This window comes from Microcaecilia unicolor, chromosome 3 (genome assembly GCF_901765095.1).
Source record: "Microcaecilia unicolor chromosome 3, aMicUni1.1, whole genome shotgun sequence".
In the NCBI taxonomy this organism is placed as follows: Eukaryota; Metazoa; Chordata; class Amphibia; order Gymnophiona; family Siphonopidae; genus Microcaecilia; species Microcaecilia unicolor.
This window is the reverse complement of record NC_044033.1, coordinates 223,335,132-223,360,174: the sequence shown is the minus strand read 5'-3', so window position 1 is coordinate 223,360,174 and position 25,043 is coordinate 223,335,132. Positions and strand designations below refer to the sequence as shown.

The 25,043-nt window shown below is 42.5% G+C and overlaps 1 protein-coding gene across 1 annotated transcript in view; it reads right to left on the bottom strand.

The window, feature by feature from the left end:
- LOC115464405 (vomeronasal type-2 receptor 26-like) overlaps positions 1–24,373 on the bottom strand; it is a 42,929-nt gene extending 18,556 nt beyond the window's left edge. The window contains exons 1-3 of the mRNA XM_030194788.1: positions 24,162–24,373; positions 15,952–16,243; positions 7,602–8,375 (exon numbers count right to left, since the gene is read on the bottom strand). Coding sequence (XP_030050648.1) covers positions 7,602–8,375; positions 15,952–16,243; positions 24,162–24,373 — 1,278 coding nt within the window. The remainder of the gene's footprint in view (positions 1–7,601; positions 8,376–15,951; positions 16,244–24,161) is intronic.
- Between the last annotated feature and the right edge of the window lie 670 nt (positions 24,374–25,043).

Here is a 25,043-nt window from a genome sequence, read left to right as displayed (position 1 = left end):
CCAGCCCCTTCCTCCTCTCCCTCCCTCTCCCTCCCATGTCCAGTAGCTCTCTCCCTTCCCGCCAGTCCCTCCCATGTCCCAGCCTCTCCCTCCCATGTCCCAGTAGCTCTCTCCCATCCAATCCCCTCCTCCTCTCATCCCATGTCCAGCAGCTCTCTCGCTTCCCTCTAGTCCCTTCTTCCTCTCCCTCCCATGTCCCAGCAGCTCTCTCCCTTCCTTCCAGTCCCTTCTTCCTCTCCCTCCCATGTCCAGTAGCTCTCTCCCTTCCCTCAAGTCCCTTCCTCCTCTCCCTCCCATGTCCCAGTAGCTCTCTCCCTTCCTCCTCTCTCCCTCCCATGTCCCAGCAGCTCAGCCATTTTCCCAGCTCTCTCCCTTCCCTCAAGTCCCTTCCTCCTCTCCTTCCCATGTCCCAGCAGCTCAGCCATTTTCCCAGCTCTCTCCCTTCCCTCTAGTCCCTTCTTCCTCTTCCTCCCTTGTCCAGCAGCTCTCCAGCCCCTTCCTCCTCTCCCTCCCATGTCCAGTAGCTCTCTCCCTTCCCGCCAGTCCCTCCCATGTCCCAGCAGCTCTCCCTTCCCTCAAGTCCCTTCCTCCTCTCCCTCCCATGTCCCAGTAGCTCTCTCCCTTCCCTCCAGCCCCTTCTTCCTCTCCCTCCCTTGTCCAGTAGCTCTCTCCCATCCAATCCCCTCCTCCTCTCATCCCATGTCCAGCAGCTCTCTCCCTTCCCTCAAGTCCCTTCCTCCTCTCCCTCCCATGTCCCAGTAGCTCTCTCCCTTCCTCCTCTCTCCCTCCCATGTCCCAGCAGCTCAGCCATTTTCCCAGCTCTCTCCCTTCCCTCAAGTCCCTTCCTCCTCTCCTTCCCATGTCCCAGCAGCTCAGCCATTTTCCCAGCTCTCTCCCTTCCCTCTAGTCCCTTCTTCCTCTTCCTCCCTTGTCCAGCAGCTCTCCAGCCCCTTCCTCCTCTCCCTCCCATGTCCAGTAGCTCTCTCCCTTCCCGCCAGTCCCTCCCATGTCCCAGCAGCTCTCCCTTCCCTCAAGTCCCTTCCTCCTCTCCCTCCCATGTCCAGTAGCTCTCTACCTTCCCTCAAGTCCCTTCCTCCTCTCCTTCCCATGTCCCAGTAGCTCTCTCCCTTCCCTCCAGTCCCTTCTTCCTCTCCCTCCCATGTCCAGTAGCTCTCTCCCATCCAATCCCCTCCTCCTCTCCATCCCATGTCCCAGCAGCTCTCTCCCTTCCCTCCATTTCCTTCTTCCTCTCCCTCTCCCTCCCATGTCCAGTAGCTCTCGCCCTTCCCTCAAGTCCCTTCCTCCTCTCCCTCCCATGTCCCAGTAGCTCTCTCCCTTCCTTTAGTCACTTCTTCCTCTCCCTCCCATGTCCAGTAGCTCTCTCCCATCCAATCCCCTCCTCCTCTCCATCCCATGTCCAGCAGCTCTTTCCCTTCCCTCCAGTCCCTTCTTCCTCTCCCTCTCCCTCCCATGTCCAGTAGCTCTCGCCCTTCCCTCAAGTCCCTTCCTCCTCTCCCTCCCATGTCCCAGTAGCTCTCTCCCTTCCTTTAGTCACTTCTTCCTCTCCCTCCCATGTCCAGTAGCTCTCTCCCATCCAATCCCCTCCTCCTCTCCATCCCATGTCCAGCAGCTCTCTCTCTCTTTTCCCTCCAGTCCCTTCTTCCTCTCCCTCCCATGTCCAGTAGCTCTCTCCCTTCCCTCAAGTCCCTTCCTCCTCTCCCCCCCATGTCCCAGTATCTCTCTCCCTTCCCTCCAGTCCCTTCTTCATCTCCCTCCCATGTCCAGTAGCTCTCTCCCATCCAATCCTCTCCTCCTCTCCATCCCATGTCCAGCAGCTCTCTCCCTTCCTTCTAGTCCCTTCTTCTTCTCCCTCCCATGTCCCAGCAGCTCTCTCCCTTCCCTCCAGTCCCTTCCTCCTCTCCCTCCCATGTCCCAGTAGCTCTCTCCCTTCCTCCTCTCTCCCTCCCATGTCCCAGCAGCTCAGCCATTTTCCCTCCAGGCCCGCCCATCCACAACCTTCACGCGCTGTCGCTGCCCTTTTGTCCCGCAGAGGCAGCGTTCAGCGTTTCCTTCCTGCCCTATCTTTTACCCAAGCTCTGCTGCATCGTCCCTGCAAGTGGAATCCTTCTCCTTTTTGGCCGTCGCGCTGAGCTGCCGTTCACACAGGCAGCTTCGCTACTCCCTGCCGCATCCATTCTGGCCCTCTCTGATGCACTTCCTGTTAGGGCCGGATGAACGCGGTGGGGGAGAGCGAAGCTGCCTGTGTGAATGGCAGCTCAGCGCGATGGCCAAAAAGGAGAAGGATTCCACTTGCAGGGACGATGCAGCGGAGCTTGGGGAAAAGACAGGGCAGGAAGGAAACGCTGAACGCTGCCTCCACAGGACAAAAAGGCAGCGACAGCGTGCGAAGGATGGGCGGGCCTGGAGGGAAAATGAGTGGGCCTGTGCCCGTCCAGGCCCACCCGTGGCTACGCCCCTGCTACAGACATTTCTCTTCAGCTCTACTGTCACTCAGCGATTCATACCTGCTTTTTCTTATCTTAAAACCACTGTTAAATCATGTTTTATATGTGCTAGGAACTTGTCCATTTGTATCCTAAAATCCCTTAGCACATAATATACGAGACTGAACAGTGTTTGAAAAATAGTACAGGCAGGTATGAATCACTGACTTATCAATACCAGGTAACCGTATGATTGTTATTATGAAAATATTTACAAAAAAAGAGAGAGAGGGCTATAGAAGAATTATATATTTAAAATCTGATTAGATTTCATAGTCTGAAAAAATGGAGAGAATGAAAGAAAAAGAAAAACAGAAAGAAGGAAAGAAAGAGAGGGATAAAATCTAATAATATTGAAGGTGATTGTCAAAGCAATTTACCAGGATAAACAATAATTTACTTGGGTGAAATAGGTGAGTTAATAATCACCATTTTCTGCCTTGCTAAAAGTTCACAGAGACCATTATGCTAGAAAATTGCTGGATTTGGAATGCTTGTGACTTATGCTAACAAAAATACCTTGTATGTAGATCCAGAAGAACTACAAAAATGTATAGATGTAATATGCTACATCTATATGGCAATGCTTTGTCTGCTTTCTCTGCAGCAGTTTCTCCAAGTGGATTAGTTAAATGGATTTGTTTTACATATACCATGACAGGAATGAACCTCACTGCTTAGCCAGGGCATGTGGAGTATGATTTCAGTCTCTCAGATTTACTACTAATGCTTGCTGTAATAACTGCCTTGTGCCAAAGAGAGCTTCTTTCTGGAGTTCATAAGACGAGGCACATATAGGCATCTTATCAGGTGCATTTAGAAGTTCTTTTTGATCAAGCCGGAGTCGCCCAAAACAATGGGAAATATGTATCTTTCTGTCACGTTTTCTTAGTTTCAGACTGCATTTCTAGATACTTGAGGATCTCCCCTCTCTCTACATCATTCACCAAGAGGGACGTTTTCGAAAGAAACATCTAAATCAGAATTTGTATGTTTTACAAAGACGTCCAAATTATGAAAAGGAAAGAAGGTCATTTTTTAAAAAGATGGACGTCTATCTTTTGTGTTGGAAAATGCTATGGACGTCTTGTGATTTGAATGTCCTTTTTTTGGTCCATTTTCAAACAAAAGACTTCCACATGCAAGCTGTTCTAAACATAACAGGAGTGGCTTAATGGTTAATGCAGTGGGCTTTGATCTTGGCAACATGGGTTCAATTCCCACTGCTGCTCTTTGTGACTTTGGGCAAGTCATATGTATAAGGGGTGTTTTTGGATATGACATCTAAGTCATATCCAAATAGGTGGGAAAGTGTGGGATACAAATGTAATAAAAAAAAAAATTTAAATAATGTCTGAATTTGGACATTTTTTGTAAAATTTCCAAAATCAGAACAGGAAAGGTCATTTTCTACAAAAAAAAAAAAGTCTATCTTTTCGTTTAGAAAATGCTGTTTGGAAAAATGTTTTGTGATTTAGGGGAGTGGTTGAAAAGAAGAACAAGCAGATATGAATCACTGACCTATCAATACCAGGTGACAGCATGATTATTATTATAAAAATATTTAAAAAAATAAAGAGATACGGCTACAGAAGAACCAGATGCATGCTTATTCAGATTTCATAGTCTGAAAAAAACACAGAGAGAATGAAAGAAAAAGAAAAACAGAGAAAGAAAGGGAAAGAAAGAGAGGGACCAAGCGAGAGATATTGAGGGTTATTGTCAAGGCAAACGTACCAGGATAAATAGTAATTTAATTTGGTATAATAGCTGAACAAAAAAATCACTTCTCTCTGCCTTGCTAGAACTTCATGATGAGATGGACCTAGGGAGCTTGACCCAGACAGAAGTATGGTGTGAGAGATCCTCTGAACTGAGACAATTTTCCTTGAAAATTTGCTGGATTTTTTTCACCAAACATATCAACAAATAAGATCCCTTCTTTTCTTTCATAGTTGATTCCAAGAACTCTGAATGTGAAGATCCAGACTTATTGAGATACAGATGCTTAAGGACATTCTTAAAATGTAGTTAGAGCTCACCAGAGTTATACGAAAAGAGCTAAAAAAAAACAAACTTTAATGCAAAGCTAAATATTTCTCAACACAAAACTGCCAACATTGAGTCCAATGCAACTCAGTAAGAAAAAAAGAACAGGGATCAGAAAATTACAACTAGACCTGGAAGAGCTTTCAATCAGATGCAGAAGAGGTAACATCAGAATCCTGAGTTTACCAGAATTATCTGAGGGAAATGATATGATTGCATTTCTAACTACATGGTTACCGAAATTTCTGGAACTCTCCTTTGAACCTGAACTGGAAATAGAGGGGTCCTTTTACTAAGGTACGCTGAAAAATGGGCTGCGCTAGTGTAGGTATGTGTTTTGGGCATACACAGATCCATTTTTCAGCACGCCTGTAAAAAGGCCTTTCTTTATTTTTTCCAAAAATGGACGCTTGCAAAATCAAAATTGGCATGTGCCCATTTTGGTTCTGAGACCTTGCCGCCACCCATTCACTTATCGGTAAGGTCTCACCCGTTATCCAGGTCGCATTGAAGACCCATAGTGAAAAAAGTTCTGCAATACCAGCACACTTGAAAGATTTTAACAATGGCTAAAAATTTTAAAAAATAAAAAAATCTGTTGCTGTTTCAAGGTAAGAAGATATTGATTGTACCTGATCTTGCTAAGACAATCACTCTGAAACAGACATTTTTTTTTTTTTTAAATATGAGAGCTAATCTAAAGGATCTGGGTGCAAATTTTGGGTTGCTTTATGCAACAAGAATGCTCGTGACGTATGGTAACAAAACTACCTCATATGTAGATCTGTATAAACTACAAAAATATATAGACAAACCTAATATGTAATGTGCTAGATGACATCTATATTGCAATGATTTCTCTGCAGCAATTTCTCCAAGTGGGTTAGTTTAGTATAATTGGCTTCTCTATCATTACTACTATTGATTTCTCAATTGTTCTACTTTATATTCGGTCTCATTGATACAATCAATAGGATATTATAAGAACCATCTATGAATTTCATAACTGAATACAATCAAGCTTCTCACGTTTCCATCTTCTAACTACTGCCCACTATGCTGGATTGCACTGCGATAGACTCAGCATTCTGATACTGTCTATGTTAGCACTAGACTTAAATCTGTGCCTTAGGAAAAACAAATCTAGTCTAATTATGTTCTAATACTTCTCTTTATAATGTGGTTTAAATTAATGTAGCTTGCTATTTGTATTATATAGACAACTTTATAGTTATGTAGGGCCCCTTTTACTAAGCCACATGGAGCTTAATAAACAGGGGGGGGAACTGTTTTCTATATAAATTTAACGCATAAATAATGGGGAGTACAGAGAATGCAATAGCCAGGGAGCTAAATAAGAAAAAAAAAAACAAAAACAAAACCAACTGTAAGCAGGTTTCGCAGTCAAACTTAACAGACCATAATCTCTTCTGGACTTATTTATTTATGTGTTACATTTGTATCCCACATTTTCCCTTCTATTTGTAGGTTCAATGTGGCTTACATAGTACCGGAGAGGATTTCCAGGCTCTGGTGTGAACAAATACAGGGTGAAAGAAAGCAAAGGGGCAGACGATCCGCAAACTCCAAGATGGAAACTATACAAAGCAGATCATTGATAACCCAAAATATATTTTATTGATGTAAACAAATTAAAATATGCATACAATAGCCCGACACAGGCCGTGTTTCGCCCAACTGGGCTGCTTCAGGGGATAAAAGACAAAATAATAAATGATAAGTAGTAAATCTTAACATCTAAATAATAAAAACAACATCATAATGACATAAAAATTGCATAAATTATAAAATAAAGGAAATCAAAAATAAGGTCACATTAAAAATATGGTCACATATAAATCTGTAACATCAAAATCTATAACATCAAAATCCCACAGAGTTAACATTCATAAATGAATAGTCATGATTTTTGTATATCATGAATGGCTGATATAAATTACAAAAAAAGATAAAATTTCACGTCAAACCATGAATTTCTCACAGAGTGAACAGTTAAGTTAAAAAGTCAGAGGTTGCAATATACATGATATCTGCATGTTTCCGGCTGGAATCAGCAGTTGGCATATGCTGGGTGGTTAGCACGTGGGTAATGGATGAGCCCTTACTGCTAAGTCAATGGGTGGTGATAAGGGCTCAGCCAGCGTAAATAGACACACGCTGGTTTTAATTTCGCCGCACATCCATTTCCCAACCCAACCCCTCCCTTTTTTCCAGACACGGTGGAGAAATGGTCCAGTGCACATTCAATACATCTACCCCTAGTACCACAGGCCTTTGTAAAAGGGCCTCTAAGAGCGAAAGTAGCCTGGCACATTGTCACAAACATCTTTTGTCTCACTTGGGTCGCCCTAGAGAGGTCATGAAAAATCCAAACTTATTATCCCTCAGACAGAATTGGGCTTTCCCTATACTTCAGTCTCCCTCCCTCCCTCCCCCCCCCCCCCCCCATTATCTAACATGTCTCTCTCCTGCCCCCCTCCCGTGCCCGGGTCGGCTAATCATTTCCCTATATGAGGTGGAAATGCCAGTGCCTAAATTTAGGCATGGAGCCCCTTATTCTACAATAAAACGCATAACCCAAATCCACACCTGCGCTCTACCCTGAACGTCCCATTAACCTCTCATTTTTCTGACCCCTTTTCCAGGATGTGCATACAAATTTAGGCAGAGATCATGCACCTAAATTCATGAGCGTACATCTTGATTGATTCCAATTAGCATCAATAATTGCATGTTAAAAAGCCAATTCTTGGTGCAAATTGGCTGAGATGTGCACTCCTTTTATAGAATTAGGAATATATGTGTAGAAAAGGTGAAAAGAATTCCATTAGCTATGCTTTGTATACTTTCCCCACTTCTTTATCTATTCTTCTTATAAAGAACCGTATCATGAAAAACATTCTGTGATCGTGGGGTTTCAGTGCCTTTCTGAGATCATACAGTCTCCTTTTCCTCAAAGTCTTTCCTTTCACATTTTGTTTTGTCTCACTTTTTCTTTCTTCTGAACAACACAACAAATGATGTTACCTTCCATGGCAAGTAATCAGATAATTTCCACATTTCTGTAGTCCTTGTGGTGGTGTTTCTAGAGCCAGACATGAGCATGTCATGCAGTGCGTGTGCCAGGGCATACACAGCGTTATATACACTAATGCTCTTCCCAATGTAGTTGGTGTTACAGGGTCGGACAAATGACAATTTTACATCAGGACTGCAGGATCGTTTGATGTTTTTTGGACACTGGCTGTCACATAGGCCTGTCCACCACATCTTAGTGTGATGATCACTTGGAAGCAAGGTAAAGTTCACCTCCTGGATAAATTTTGTAAAGCTTGGTATCTTTTTCTTTACAATTGCAAATGACAAGATGGTGTTTGTTATATAAAGTTTTTTTTTAGCTTTCAAGAGAAAATTCAGTTCAGTTTTGGTGATCCATATCTTCCCAGGGTTCAACACAAGAAGGGGTAGATAGAATAAAAGTTCTTCATTAGAACAGAGAATGATCACTTTAATTGATGGCATGTCCATTACTATTTTATATATTTTTATTAAATTGCTCCGACTGAAGGTTTCTATGAATGCAGTGCAGCCACCATTTTGCTCAATCCCTTCTCTCAGGATTTGAATCATCCTCAGGTTGTTTTCATCATCAGATGCAATGATACCAACCCAGGTCCAATCAAAATGCTTCAATAACCTGACAATCCCAGCACAAAGGTGCAGTTCACTGGGGACAGTTCGGTAGAAAAAATGAAACTTAAATGTGTCACTCATTAAAAGACTCTGTGAGATGAAACTGATCTGTAAAAAAAAAAAAAAAAAATTCATAATAATATTTATTTAGTAGGATTTATTTTCCGCCTTTTTCAAGGAATTCACTCAAGTGTACAGTAAGAATAAATCAAACATGAGCAATAGACAATTACATCAGTAAAATATTCAAATAACAAAGTATGACGTGGAGGGGCATAATCGAAACGGGCCACCCATCTCTAAGGACGCCTATCTCCGGGAGCGTCTATGAGATGGGGCAGTCCAAAGTGTATTTTCAAAAAAGATGGGCGTCCATCTTTTCTTTCAAAAATACAGTTGGAACCGGCCAAATGCCTAGGATTTGGGCGGATTTGAGCTGGACACCCTCGGTTTTCAACGATAATGGAAACCGAAGGCGTCCAGCTCAACAACGAACAAACCCAAGGCATTTGGTCGTGGGAGGGACCAGGATTCGTAGTGCACTGGTCCCTCTCACATGCCAGGACACCAACTGGGCACCATGGGGGGGGCACTTTTGTAGCAAAAAATCTGAGAAAAATTTTACTGGCACTGGAACAGATAAAACTGGGTAAAGACCCATCAATACTGATTAGTTTCGATGCTCATAAAGCATTCGATCGAGTGCAATGGGACTTTATGATTGAGGTATTGGGGGCATATAGGATCACTGGGTTTTTTGGGGAGGCCATTAAAACATTATATAACGGTCCCATGGCGGAGGTGATGATAAATGGACTGACATCCAGACGATTTGACATAGCCAGGGGCACTAGACAGAGGTGTCCTTTGTCCCCACTCCTGTTTGTGCTGGTGATAGTCCCTCTAATTCGGGATATCTTGGAATCACCAGAGATACAGGAGGTGTATATGAGCTCTGAACATTTTAAGATATCTGCTTTTGTGGATGACTTATTAGTCATTCTCACACAGCCCAGCATATCCTTGCCAGTGGTCCTAGAGACTTTTAAAGAATTCGGTGATTTCTCAGGTTTCGGACAATCTGGACAAATCTGAGATCCAACCGATAAATATGACAGAAGCAGAGTAGTCTCGGCTAGACTGCCCACTAAAGCACACAAACAATTCGTTCAGCTACCTAGGGATACAATTGCCGGGGGATCCCTCCAAGCTTTACCAGATGAACATAGCTAAATTATTTGAGTTTACAAAACGTCTCCTAGACAGATGGTCCAACCTCCCACTATCCTTGTTGGGCCGAATTTCCTTATTTAATATGATTCTCTTCCCAAAGTGGCTGTATTGTTTTCAGGTCTTACCACTCTTTCTTTTAAAAAAAGATTGGAGGAAATTGATGAGCATGCTTTCAAAATTTTTCTGGAATCAGAAACGACCGCAGATAAATTGGCAAAGTATGTTGGATACTTGGGAAAGAGGAGGAGTGGGGGTATTGAACCTATTAAGCTACAACAGAGCTTGTTTGTTGAGGCATTTGGGGGACTGGCTCATGGGCACATCCTACTACACAACACGAGAAGTGGAGGAGATGTGGGTTAAACCGCTGCAACTGCACTATGTGTTGCAGGCCAAACAGTCCTTACTGCCGAAAAATGTAAGGAACAGCTTGTTGGTTCGACCACTTAGACTGGAATGGAGAGAATTAAGTCATCAATGGGCATTCAATGCACATCAGAGTGGATTACTACCTATAGTGGGGAATGGAGAATTCCTTCCAGGAATGGATAATTTCAGATTTAAAATTTGGAGGCAAAAGGGGCTTAATATTACACAAGACCTAGTAGAATCCACTGGTAAGCTTAAAGGGGTAGATTCACTGGGGATAGGAGAGATCTCGTGGATGGATGCCTTTGCATATCAACAGATCTCTCACTATGTTATAGGGATCCCCAAACAGTTTCTTGCCATGGATGTGCCCAACAAAATAGATCAGCTATATGAAATGCCTACTGAGGAAGTGATATCAATATCGCTCCTTCACAAAAGGCTCCTACAAAGTGAAACACACAAGACTATGAACCATCTCATACTGAAATGGTCAGCAGATCTTAAGAGAGTGGTTACACCACACATGTTGCTGAGTAGTATACGACAGATCCCCAGACGAATAGAAAGCGCAGAATTAAGATAATGTCAAGGAAGGGTGATTTTTAGGGCCTATACGTCTAAACTACGGCTTTTCAAAATGGGAGGGGTAGAAGAGCCAACATGCGGGAGATGTGGAAGAAATCCAAGTACATATTATCATGCTTTGTGGGAGTGCCAGGTGATCCAACAGTTCTGGGCCAAAATCTTTGGGTTTCTAGGATATTTGGAGAATAAACACATCTCACTGAAACTGGAACACGCCCTATTAGGGATGGATGCCATGTTGGGGGCTGGTGCTGTCCACCATAATTTGTTGGTATATAAGGCCTGCTTAGTTGGTAAAAAATGCATACTGGTCAATTGGGTTAAACAAGAACCTCCCACATATTGGTAATGGCGTAACAAATTTCATGCCTTGTTGTTAATGGAAGTACGAGCTGTCGCTCTGAAATTCAAAAGACAAAAAGAGCTATATCTTACCTGGAAAAGTTACATACATGTCGATAACGGGTCCGTGAAGGGGCGGGCCGAACCGTATTTTTGAAAAAATGGACGTTTTTGAGCTGGGCGTTTGTTTTTTTTAGCGATAATGGAAACTAAAAACACCCAGCTCAAAAACGTCCTAATACGAGCCATTTGGTCGTGGGAAGGGCCAGGATTCATAGTACAATGGCCCCCCTGATATGCCAGGACACCAACTGGGCACCCTAGAGATCAGTGTGGTGGACTTCAGAAAAAGCTCCCACATGCATAGCTCCCTTACCACGGGTGCTGAGCTCCTAACCCCCTCCCCCAAAACCCACGACCCACAAATGTACAACACTACCATAGCTCTTAGGGGTGAAGGGGCCATCTACATGTGGGTACAGTGGATTTTGGAGGCCTCCCATTTACCAGCACAAGTGTTACAGGTGGGGGGGATGGGCCTGGGTCCACCTGGCTGAATTGCACTGCGGTACCCACTAAAAGTGCTCCAGGGACCTGCATACACGCAGGCCTCTAGGACTTGTTACTGCTGTATAACATTGGCACACTAGTTGACACCTGAAGACTAATCTCTCCGAAAACGTCCTTTATTGGAATAAGCACGTTTACTCACAGTTAACTGCAGATCAGAGGTTGTGCCCCACTGGCAACGAGTCTCCCTGGTACTGAGATTAGCAGTAGGTCAGAGCTGGCAAAATGATGTACAATGCCCTCTTTCAGCCACATTCAAGGTAAGAACTAAGTTCTCTAACGTGGCTAACACATGAAAGGGATCTAAAACTGGCTTACAAAAATGGCCACTACCCCATGGACTACTGGAAACAAAACTGGACACATTCTGACCCAGTAGGCAGGAGGAAAAGCACTATGGGAGTACAGCCTACCAACTACCAACATCGTGAGACTGTAACACAAGCTAATGAAATCACGGAGCCCAATACCCTACACCCACCACAATGCAATGCTGATGTGACCCTGTATTGTACCCGAGAGCCACATCTGACCCAGGGAAAGGCTGTGACAGGATCGAACACATTCTGCTGTCATGGAGGTGGGTACGGCATTTGAGGCTGGCATAGAGGCTGGAAAAAAAGTTTTTAAAGTGGGGGTGTTTTGGTGGGAGGGGGTTAGTGACCACTGGGGGAGTCCGGGGAGGTCATCACCGATTCCCTCCAGTGGTCATCTGGGCAGTTGGGGCACTTTTTTGGGACTTGTTCGTGAAAAAAAGGGTCCACAAAAAGTGACCCAAAATTGCGGTCAAAATGCCTTTTTTTCGATTATCAGCTAAAGACACCCATCTCTCCTTGGCTGATAACCACGCCCCAGTCCTGCCTCTGACACCCCCCCTTCAACTTTATTCGTTTACGCGACAGAGTGCAGTTGGAAACGCCCAAAATCGGCTTTTGATTATACCGATTTGGGCGCCTTTGTGAGAAAAATGCCCATCTCCCGATTTGGGTCGAAATATAGGCGTTTTTCTCTTTCGATTATAAGCTGGATAGGGTGTTATAGTTTGTTTGGATTTAGTTGATGATGTTTTTGTTAACTTTACTTTTAGTTTAAATGCATAACACAGATGGACAAGGATAGAGGGGGTCCTTCTGTTATAGTTTAAAACTTGATGGCGACTTTTTCTAAAAAAGAACTTGCTGTAATAGATAGGAAGATTGCCTGTACATATTATTTACAATGTTGGATTTATGTAATTGGAACAGTCATCAATAAAAATTGTTTAAACCTAAAAAAAAAGCCTTGAAAGAGCTCCCAGGTGCATAGCACCCTTTCTTTGTGCGCTGAGCCCCCCAAATCCCCCCAAAACCCACTACCCACAAGTCTACACCATTACCATAGCCCTAAGGGGTGAAGGGGGGCACCTGCATGTGGGTACAGTGAGTTTTGGGTTTTTTTGGAGGGCTCAGCATTAAGCACCACAAGTGTAACAGGTGGGGGGGGGGGGGGGGGGAAGGGCCTGAGTCCACCTTTCTGAAGTGCACTGCACCCACTAACAGCTGCTCCAGGGACCTGCATACTGCTGTCAGTGAGCTGGGTATGACATTTGAGGCTGGCATACAGGCTGGAAAAAAATGTTTTTTGAACTTCTTTTTTTGTGGTGGGAGGGGGTTAGTGACCACTGGGGGAGTCAGGGGAGGTCATCCTCAATTCCCTTCGGTGGTCATCTGGTCATTTAGGGCACTTTCTTGGGACTTGTTCGTGAGAAAAAAGGGTCCAAAAAGTGACCTAAATTCCGCCTAAAAACGCCCATTTTTTTTCAATTCTCGGCCGAATACACCCATCTCTCCTCGGCCGATAACCACGCCCCAGTCCTGCCTTCACCACGCCTCTGACACGCCGCTGTCAACTTTGCCCATTTCCGTGACGGAGTGCAGTTGAAAGTGCCCAAAATCGGCTTTCGATTATACCGGTTTGGGGGCATTTGCGAGATGGGCGCCCATCTCCCGATTTGGGTCGAAATCTGGGCACCCATCACTTTCGATTATGAGGCAGATAGTATACTACTTACAATGTCAACACAATACGAAATAGAACATTAAAATTGACATCGTAGGATATAAGCAAAGATGGAACATATACAGTAGATAGGTAAGAGAATAGTTAATGCATCATCATCTTTGCCATGTTGAGATCACATTTTAAATAATTTCTGTACATTTTTAAGCTCCTATATTAAGGTGATTTTTCAGCAGAAACATTAGTATTAAAATACGGCAGCCAGACTCATCTTTGGAAAGCCAAAATATGAGAGTGCAAAACCATTACGAGAGAAACTGCACTGGCTTCCACTCAAGGAACGCGTCACTTTTAAAGTATGCACATTAGTTCACAAAATCATCCACAGCGAAGCCCCAGCCTACATGTCTGAGCTAATAGACTTACCACCCAGAAACGCCAAAAGATCATCCTGAACCTTCCTCAACCTCCACTTCTCCAATTGCAAGGGCTTGAAATACAAGACGCTACATGCGTCAACCTTTTCTCACATGAGCACGCAGTTCTGGAATACACTGCCGCGCAACTTAAGAACAATCCACGAGCAAGCTTCCTTCCGCAGATCATTGAAGACCCATCTTTTTGAAAAAAGTTACGGAAAGAGCCAAAACACATAAAATCCACACTTACTGTTTAGTAATGCACTATAAATCCACTTCTGAACTCTCATCCCCTGTAATCCACTTCTGAACTCTCATCCCCCGTAATCCCACATCACTCATACCTTTACTCACAGAAATATGTATACCATATGTCTTATGCCTTTATATTGCCCTTCAAGCTCCCATTGTCTCCTTCCAATGGTCAATGTTTGTGTTCCATTGTTGCACTCCTTAACGACACTTCAATTGTATCGCATAATTCTGCACAATGTAATCCATAACCAATCTGTAACAAATTGTACTTCCATCATTCATTTCTTATTGTAAGCCACACTGAACCCGCAAAAAGGTGGGAAAATGTGGGATACAAATGCAATAAATAAATAAAATATTTCACTAAAACTAGGTTAAAATGTTAGGAACCTAAGGAGTCCTATTACAAAGCGGCAGTAAGCCCATCATGGGCTTACCCCATGCAAATTTGGAGCTACTACCGGCCCAACAGGAGCAGCGGCGATAGCTCCAGCCCCAGCCCCAGCGTGTGCCATTTCCCATGCTGGGGAAAATAGGGCAGTATTTTTTTAGCAGCGCTAACCCAGAAGTAATTGGGCAGTGACACATGGTACTCGGTTACTGCTGGGATAGCGCGGGGGCCCTTACCGCCACTTCAGTGGGTGGCAGGAAATGATTCCCCTCGCATGGCCACTCAGTAAGAGCAGTCTTAACACATGGCATGGCTATCTTCAGCCTTTTTTACCTGGGGCCCGCCTCTAGTGCTGGGCCTTTTTGACCGCACATGGTAAAAGGACCTGAAAATTAGGGAGAACCTGTGAGACTGCTTTATCCACTGCTTTCTGACATCAGGCATTGAGGTGGATGCCTGTTCCAGCTTGGCCCAGTGTGGGGTCCTGCATCCTGGATACATCTGGTTTGAGAATCTGAGAGATCGCTTTATCCACTGTCTGTGCATAGTTCTCACTTTTATCACCCCCAAAATTTTAGTGCTATTTTTTGAATTCCCTCCTTATTGATTAGCGCAGGAATAGCATAAAAACATAAGAGTAGCCATACTGGGTCAGATCAATGGTCCATCTAGCCCAGTATCCTGTTTTCCAAACAGTGGCCAAGCCAGTTGTATGTGAGTTCTTAAATCCAAATTTTTTAAACGCTGCATACTAATCACAACATCAACGCTTGGTCATTAATGCAAAAATTAGAAAAAGGCCATGTTATGGCTGTGGTACAAAATATTTTATACTGCTTATACCAAAAATAGTGGATTTTCCTAAGTCCATTTAATAATGGTATATAGACTTTTCCTTTAGGAAGCCGTCCACACCTTTTTTATATACCGCAAAGCTGACCGCCTTTACCACATTCTCTGAGAACGAATTGCAGAGTTTAATTACATGTTGAGTGAAGAAAATTTCTGCTATTCGTTTTAAATGTACTACATTGTAGCTTCATCACACGCACCCTAGTCCTAGTATTTTTGGAAGGAGTAAACAGATGCTTCACATCTACCCGTCAACTCCACTCATTATTTTATAGACCTCTATCATATCTCCCCTCAGCCGCCTTTTCTCCAAGCTGAAGAGCCCTAGCCGCTTTAGCCTTTCCTCATAGGGAAGTCGTCCCATCCCCTTTATCATTTTCATCGCCCTTCTCTGCACCTTTTCTAATTCCACTATATCTTTTTTGAGATTGACCTTAGCACAAAGGAAAAATCCATGCAAGACCATTCTAACGCCACTTTGTAACAACTTAGTAAAGGACCCCTTGGTAAGCCGAACGTAGGCACTGAAAAAAAGACCTAAATGCAATTAGCCACACTGCCTCTTCCCAATGGTCTTTTCAAATCAAAATGATGCATCACAGCTTCACCATCCTTCACTCTTTCCTAATGGATTATACAGTAAAAGAAAACAGAACAGTCCCTTTACCTGTGGATAGTGGTATATCCTGAAAATATTGGACATCTGTCTTGATTCCTCTGATTGAAGGCCTTCAATGATAGCGGCCAATGTGCCAGATGTTTTGCAGCGATAATTAGGAACCCAGATGTCCATACCAGTAAATATATTTATGGCAGCCCCAAATGCAAAGAATGAATTGAGGTAAGATTCATAAAGATGAAACCCTAGGGTGATGTTGGGTAAGAGCTCTGAGCTATTGTTAATTTCCTCCACTGCAGAAACAAATGCCAGGTAGTCGAAATAGTTTTCTTCATAATATCTGTAAGGACAATGAAGATCAACAATCACTCATTGAAAGATGGAAAGAAAGATGAGGAACTATTTTCAAAGCCAATGGTCAGTATGTGTTTTTAAAAGCCAGCTGCAGAGTTTGATATTAAGCACTGCTATATGGATAGGCAGTGACACTGAATATACAGATTAATCTCAGGCTGCCAGTCATTATCCCTATAGTTTTAGGCCTAAACTTAAATTCACAGACTATCTGTTTACAGGATGAATATCACCACTATGGGAGCAATTCTATAAAACAGACCCTGAACATAGATGACTGGAGGGCTACTGGTAGTCGCCTGCACTCCATTGTAGAAAACTAGTATAAGTGGGAATGTATCTATTTGTGCACATGCATCAGTGACAGAGCTGGGGTAAATGCTCACACCTAAATTGTGGAGATATGCACTATAAGTTATCCCCCTAATTCTGTAAAAAGTGCTAAAAATCATTCATCCATCCAATTTGGAAACGCATTTTACCGAAATAATGATCCAATTAACATGGATAATTGGCATGCTAAGAAGCAATTAGTAGTGCTAATTGATTTTAATTAAAATATTCATGTCTAAATTTAACATGTGATGCTAACATGGAGGTATGGAAATAGGAGGGTCATAGTTGGTTCTGTGGCGTTCCAAAAATGTACACGTAAAATATATAATAATGTCAGGAAGTATTTTTTCACGGAGAGAGTAGTAGATGCTTGGAATGCCCTCCCGCGGGAGGTGGTGGAAATGAAAACGGTAACGGAATTCAAACATGCGTGGGATAAGCATAAAGGAATCCTGTGCCGAAGGAATGGATTCTCAGGAGCTTAGTCAAGATCGGGAGGTGGGGCTGGTGGTTGGGAGGCGGGGATAGTGCTGGGCAGACTTATATGGTCTGTGCCAGAGCCGGTGGTTGGGAGGCAGGGCTGGTGGTTGGGAGGTGAGGATAGTGCTGGCCAGACTTATACGGTCTGTGCCAGAGCCGGTGGTTGGGAGGAGGGGCTGGTGTTTGGGAGGCGGGGATAGTGCTGGGCAGACTTATACGGCCTGTGCCCTGAAGAGCACAGGTACAAATCAAAGTAGGGTATACACAAAAAGTAGCAAATATGAGTTATCTTGTTGGGCAGACTGGATGGACCGTGCAGCTCTTTTTCTGCCGTCATCTACTATGTTACTAGGGTTACGTATTCCTAAAGTTGGTGTAAATGGCCAAGCCTAAAAATAGACATGATTCCCGGCTATAAGCACTAATTCTATTAACCATACCTAACCTTAGATACAGCTTATAGAATACCCATCATATATTGAATCTATCCTTGTGTATAAATGTGAGTCCTGCCTGTGACCCACACAGACTCCACTCATGTGCTACCTTTAAACAATGCACTATTAAATATATTCATATCGTTATAGAACAGTGAATTACAAGAATATTGGCTTTTATGTATGAACATACAACTCAATATGCCAATACGCTAATCACTTACATGCATATTTGTTACCTAAATCTTGGTGCTTTGTTTATAGAATTTTCCAGCATAGGGATAAGTATTATTACTGCCCTGGCTCAGTCATTCTCTCGCCCCCAGGTTATATAGATGTCATGAGGCCGATCAGTCAAAAATTCAACACCTACTATCTGTATGCTGTATTGAAATTATACAGAGAGAGAACTTATGTATTTGCCTGCTATTGGAAGTCTAATAAATCCTTCTGAAAATTGATCTACAATTCATTAATTGTAGTCTTTAGAGAAATATGTAGATCCTTCCATCTGGTTACAAGTAAGGTTGTTAATTGTTTGTCTGCTCTTTCTGAAAATACTAGGACTAGGGGGCACACAATGAAGCTACAAAGCAGGAAATTTAAAATGAATCAGAGAAAATGTTTCTTCACTCAGTGTGTAATTAAACTCTGGAATTCGCTGCCAGAGAATGTAGTAAAAGCAGTTAGCTTAGTGGGGTTTAAAAAAGGTTTGGATAACTTCCTAAAGGAAAAGTCCATATATCATTATTAAAATGGACTTGAGGAAAATCCACTGCTTATTTCTAGGATAAGAAGCATAAAATGCATTCTACTTTTTGGGGATCTTGCCAGGTACTTGTGACCTGGATTTGCCACGGTTAGAAACAGGATGCTGGGCTTGATGGACCTTCGTTCTGTCCCAGTATGGCAATACTTATGTACTTATGAAATGTTACTCTCTATATAGTTCAAAATAGATGTCTTTTACTTTCTCTCTCTTCAGCAGGTAAATACCCCATTCAATGGCTACATGGATACGAATGCAGGAAGTTATCAATGTGGGCTACCATTAGGATGGGTAATTCTACTGCTAACTCCTGTTGTTTGAGCAATTGTCCCATTTTATACAACAGAAACAAATAACCTGGCTTAACAGTAAAATAACCTGTCTTAATGGTTGCCCCTATTGATACCTTTTACTTAAACTCCACAAAGTAAAAGCAAAAAAGAAAAGTGTTACATGTCTAGTGGTATCAAAATGCATGAATGAAGGTAGAGGTATGAAAATCAACAAGGAATATGATGAATATAAAAGATGGGAAGATGAGTATGGGAAGATGAATTCAGCCAAACAGGGAGGGATACAGGTATAGGCAGCTCTATGTGCCACAGTCAAGAGTTTGAAAAATGACTGGAAACCAGTGATAGTGACAGAGGAACGGTAAGATGTGATCATACTTATCTGTATGAAAAAGAAGTCAGATTATGGTATTTTGTACTGATTGAAGACATTGAAGGAGTAACTGTGGGAAGCTGACATACTCAGTAGTAATCCAGCAGAGATGTGATGTGAGCATGCAGGAACATAATGATACCTGGTTAAGATAAGACCTGATTTATCTAAACTTCTGCAATGCTCATAAGCAGATATGAATATCATGAGAGGTTGGAGCTTCAAAAGAAAGGATTAAGAAATATGTTGAAAAGAAGGGGTGATCCCAAGGGACACCACAGGTGAGAGGGAGGGGTGGACAGAGGAGAACGGGCACAGACCGAGAAGAACGATCACTAAGAAAAGAGTTGAACCACTTTAATATCGTGACAGGGAGCTCAAAATTTACAAGATGGCAGAGAAGAAACTTGTGATCCATGAAATCAAAAGCCAATGATAAATCTAAAGAGATGAGGCATATAATTTGACCCTTATCAAGGACAGAGTAAATTTCACCCAAGAACCAGTCAGAATGGACTCCATCATATGGCCTGCACAAAAGACAAATAGGCGTGGATGGAAAATATTTGTGGCTTCAGCATGGCATAGGAGTTGGTAGAAAACTTCTCAATCAATTTAGAAGGCCTATAAGTTGCTGGAATTGAAAAGTCAAGTGAAGGTTTCTTCAAAAGGGGATTAACCAGGACACTGATGGAACCAAATGAACTTTCATGATTCAAAAGCAAATGAAAGAGGAAACCAAACTGAAAACTTTCTGTGTACAGATCTGTACAAGATACCTAAGAAACAAGGTTAGATGCCACTGAATATCAGCGGATTTCCCAATACAAGAGATGTAAAAGGCCAAGAGCCATTTTATGACCATTTAAATCACTTTGATTACCAACCTCTTAGATTTTTATGGTGTTGACAAAATTTGCTTATATGATATTTTCAAGGTCACTAGTTTTGCACATTTCATACCTTGAGCTAAGTAAGAATTCAAATGAGCAGTTTTGCCTCCGTCTAACTGGACAGTGTGAAGTTGACATTCAGCAGGGTGGTCTCTGAATAAAGATAAGCAAATGACTGATCCACTTGCCTTGATGAGGAGTAGCCTAGTGGTTAGTGCAGGTCTGAGAACCTGGGAAACTGGGTTTCATTCCCACTGCAGCTCCTTGTAAATCTGGGCAAGTCACTTAACCCTCTGTTGTCCCAGGTACAAGGTGAGGACCTATATATAATAGTAAACCACTTTGATAGTAACCACAGAAAAGCAGTATATCCAGTCCCATCCCCTTTCCCTTTCTGCTTGTTTCAATCATAATATACATTTATATAGGATTAATGAATATGTAGTCCTAAACTTAAATGGATTTTATCTGTATACATTAGGACAGCTATTTATTATCCTACTAAAAATAGCTACATTTGTTCTAAAGGGGATGAATATCGCTACTGTCCAGCTGAATTTAAGCTATGCCATGGGAAGAATTCTGTTGTCATCTCCTTTCATACATATAACTCACAGAAGATATCTGACCTAATTTACCAGGTTGCTAATGTGGTTAAAACAGACATTAGCTGCTTAAATCATTTTGACTATCTACTTCTGTGTGTTTTGGAAAAGGCAATTAATTTTCTGACAGACCCTGATTAATAACTGTAAACCCTCAGATCAAGATTAAATTCCTAGCATCCCATTGAATACTGATAGACAAATGTAAAATCCCAATAAGGACTCCCTTATCTAAAGATCCTTCATTAAGCTACAAATCAAATTTGCAACTGAAGTCATAGTCCATCCTTTACATATGAATCATGAGATGAAAACGGAAAAAAAAGGAAAAAATCAAAAGGAAAAAATCATAAAGCTCCGCCGCATGATACCACTGAGTACACAAGCATCCTTGAATGCTTAGACCCGAAACCTGGGGAATATCCAGCCGATCGATCATGGACCAGCTTTGACTTGATTTCAGTAGACGAACTCACACACTGGCTCGGGAAATATGCCAAATCTCAATGCAAACTTGACATCTGCCCTACTAGCCTATTAAAAGCCGCCCCCAAACAATTCACAGAAGACCTCACGAACCAAGTAAATTACAGACTCCTAAATTGTCTCTTCCCCACGGACAAAGGAAATATCCTTCTCACTCCACTGCCAAAAGATGACAAGAAAAGCACAATGGACCTAACCAACTACCGACCAGTTGCTTCGATCCCACTCATAACAAAACTGATGGAAGGCGTGGAGGGGCATAATTGAACGAAAAAGTCTATCTCCATGGGCGTTTATCTCCGAGAACGGGTCCGTGAAGGGGCGGACCGAACCGTATTTTCCAAAAAAAATAGACGTCCATGTTTTATTCGACAATTTGTGAGCTGGGCGTTTTTGTTTTTCAGTGATAATGGAAAATTAAAGCGCCCAGCTCAAAAACGAATAAATCCAAGGCATTTGTTTGTGGGCGGGGCTAGGATTCGTAGTGCACTGGTCCCCCTCACATGCCAGGACACCAACCGGGCACCCTAGGGGGCACTTTTACAAAAACAAAAAAAAAGGTAAAAGAGCTCCCAGGTGTATAGCACCCTTCCCTTGTGTGTTGAGCCCCCCAAATCCCCCTCAAAACCCACTGCCCACAAGTCTACACCATTACTATAGCCCTAAGGGGTGAAGGGGGGCACCTACATGTGGGTACAGTGGGTTTGGGGGGGTTGGACGACTAAGCATTAAGCAGCACAATTGTAACAGGTAGGGGGGAATGGGCCTGGGTCCACCTGTCTGAGGTCCACTGCACCCCCTAACAACTGCTCCAGGGACCTGCATACTGCTGCCAGGGAGGTGGGTATGACATTTGAGGGTGAAAATAAAAAGTTGTGAAACATCATTTTTTGTGGTGGGAGGGGGTTAGTGACCACTGGGGGAGTCAGGGGAGGTCATCCCCGATTCCCTCTGGTGGTAATCTGGTCATTTAGGGCACTTTTTGGGGCCTTATTCGTGAAAAAACAGGGTCCAGGAAAAGTGTCCTAAATTCTAGCTACAAACGCATACTTTATTGGCGAAAGGCGCCCATCTCTCCTCGGCCGATAACCACGCCCCAGTTCCACCTTCGCCAAGCCTCCGACACGCCCCCGTCAACTTTGTACGCTTCCGCGATGGAGTGCAGTTGAAAACGTCCAAAATCGGCTTTCCATTATACCGATTAATTCGTTTTTGTGAGATAAACGTCTATCTCCCGATTTGGGTTGAAATCTAGGTGTTTTTCTCTTTCAATTATAAGGTGGATAGTGACGCAACAATTCACGGAATACCTAACCAAACACTCAATTCTACATGAGTCTCAATCAGGATTTAGATCAAATCATAGTACTGAAACTGTACTAGTGTCTGCAGTGAATTCATTCAAAAAAACAATTGCAACCGGCAAGAACATACTCATACTACAATTCGACATGTCTAGTGCTTTCGACATGGTAGATCATGGAATATTACTACACCTGCTAGAATACTTTGGAATTGGAGGCCCAGTTCTCAAATGCTTCAAAGGATTCCTCACCACCAGATTCTACCAAGTAACAACGAATAATGATAGATCACCACCTTGGACACCAGAATGTGGAGTTCCTCAGGGATCCCCCCTTTCGCCAACTATTTTCAACTTTATGATGATACCACTAGTCAAACGTCTAGCCAACCAGAACTTTAACCCCTACATATATGCGGATGATGTCACGATCCACATCCCGTTCAAAAGTAACTTAAACGAAATAACCAAAGAGATCAACCAGAGCCTCCAAATCATGCACTCTTGGGCGGACTCATTCCAGTTAAAACTGAACGCAGAAAAAACTCAATGTCTAGTTCTCACTTCCCAATACAACACAAACAACTACCCTACCATAACCACACCATACTGCACACTCCCTATCTCAGAAAATCTAAAAATTCTTGGAGTCACTATTGATCGATACCTCACACTCGATACCCACGTGAAGAATACAACGAAAAAAATGTTCTACTCGATGTGGAAACTCAAGAGAATAATACCTTTTTTCCCAAGAAACACCTTCCGTACCCTAGTACAGTCATTAGTAATAAGTCATCTGGACTACTGTAACAATTTGTACGCAGACTGTAAAGAACAGACCATTAAAAATCTCTAAACAGCCCAGAATACTGCAGTCAGACTCATCTTTGGAAAAACTAAATACGAAAGGGCAAAACCTCTAAGAGAGAAACTACACTGGCTACCACTCAAGGAACGAATCGAGTTCAAGATCTGCACAACCGTCCACAAAATCATCCACGCAGACGCCCCACTCTATATGTTAAACCTAGTGGACCTACCACCCAGAAACGCCAAAAGATTGGCCCGCAAATTCCTCAATCTGAACTTCCCCAGCTGTAAAGGAATTAAATACAAACAGTCATACGCTACTACTTTTGCATATAAAAGCACACAGATCTGGAACGCATTACCCATGGCCCTGAAGAATATGGACAATCTAACCAGCTTTCGCAAATCCTTGAAAACACATCTCTTCAACAAAGCCTACTAAAGACATCCTTAATAAATCATTCCTCAAACTACTCAGGTGCATCAAAAACACCTCTCACAACACCTTACCTAGCACCTTGCATCTAAATCACCTACCTTCAGCTTATTATCGACTGTATTTAAGATCATGTAATGACTGCATCATAACAACACTCTGTAAGCCACATTGAGCCGCAAAAAGGTGGGATAATGTGGGGTACAAATGCAATAAATAAAATAAATAAATAAAATAATGGAATTCAAACGTGCGTGGGATAAACACAAAGGAATCCTGTTTAGAAGGAATGGATTCCTGGAATCTTAGCAGAGATTAGGTGGTGATGCCTGTAATTGGGAAGCAAAACCGGTGCTGGGCAGACTTCTACGGTCTGCACCCTAATTGTGACGGTCTACACCCTAATTGTGACTGAATAGATAAGGATGGGCTGGAGTATAAATTTTAAGGGGTTTCGACGTTAGCTTCAGAACTTAGTACAAGTAGTTCTGCTGGGTAGACTTCTACGGTCTGTGCCCTGAGATAGCAAGGACAAATCAAACTTGGCTATAAAGTATCACATACCATGTAAAATGAGTTCATCTTGTTGGGCAGACTGGATGGACCGTACAGATCTTTATCTGTCATCATTTACTATGGTACTATGTTGCTATCGTAAACTAAGCCACTCTGCTACTTACACATAGTCATATATCCATGTGGGAAAATCTGTATAAGACAGTGGTTCTGAGATTATTAAATTGCTTATTGTAACAATTCCCCCAATCATGATGTCTCCGTCCTTGTGGTATCCTGGTTTTACGTGTCCATATTTCATTGGTGTATACTGGCCCTCAGTGGTCTTCCATTGGATGTAGCAAGGTATCAAAATCAAGACCAGAGTTGCTGCCATCTTTCAGGTTGTAAAGCAGCTTTTCTTATGAAACAAACTCCTGCTTGCCCTTCTCTGCAGTTGTGGTATGAGGAAGGAAGTTTCAGAGGTTTGGGATATTAAAACAAAATGCAGAAGAAGTCATATTATGACCAAGAATTTTCAAACTGCACACCAGTAAATCAGTAAAAGACACATATGAGGTTGAGGAAAGACAGCAAAGTCTTATACTGATCTTGCACAGATCTCTGTATTATTAGCTGTGATTCAGAAGGTGTTGAAGGCACTGTTAAATCTTTATAGAGTCTCCTGAAAGATTTAGCCTCAAGGGATGTCTTCTCCAGCTATGTGTGTTTAGCATTAAATATAGGTTATGTTTTGTGGTTTTTGCTTTCTTAATATTATCTATATAAATTGCACATTCATTAGAAAACAATTATTAATTATATAGAAAGTCTTAGTGAGAAGAAATAATTATAATCAATCCTAGTGGTTTGTGTGGCATTTTTCTTCCTTTACATATTCCTTCATATTGTTTTTATAAAGTAGTGTGGTTGTCATGTAAACCTCATGATGGATAAAACAATATACTTGACAAGTACAAAGAAAGATTCAGATAGAAATAGAAATCACAACTTTCCTGCAAACCAAACCAAAACAACCTTGTGCCAGTCTGGTCTTGGGCCAGAAT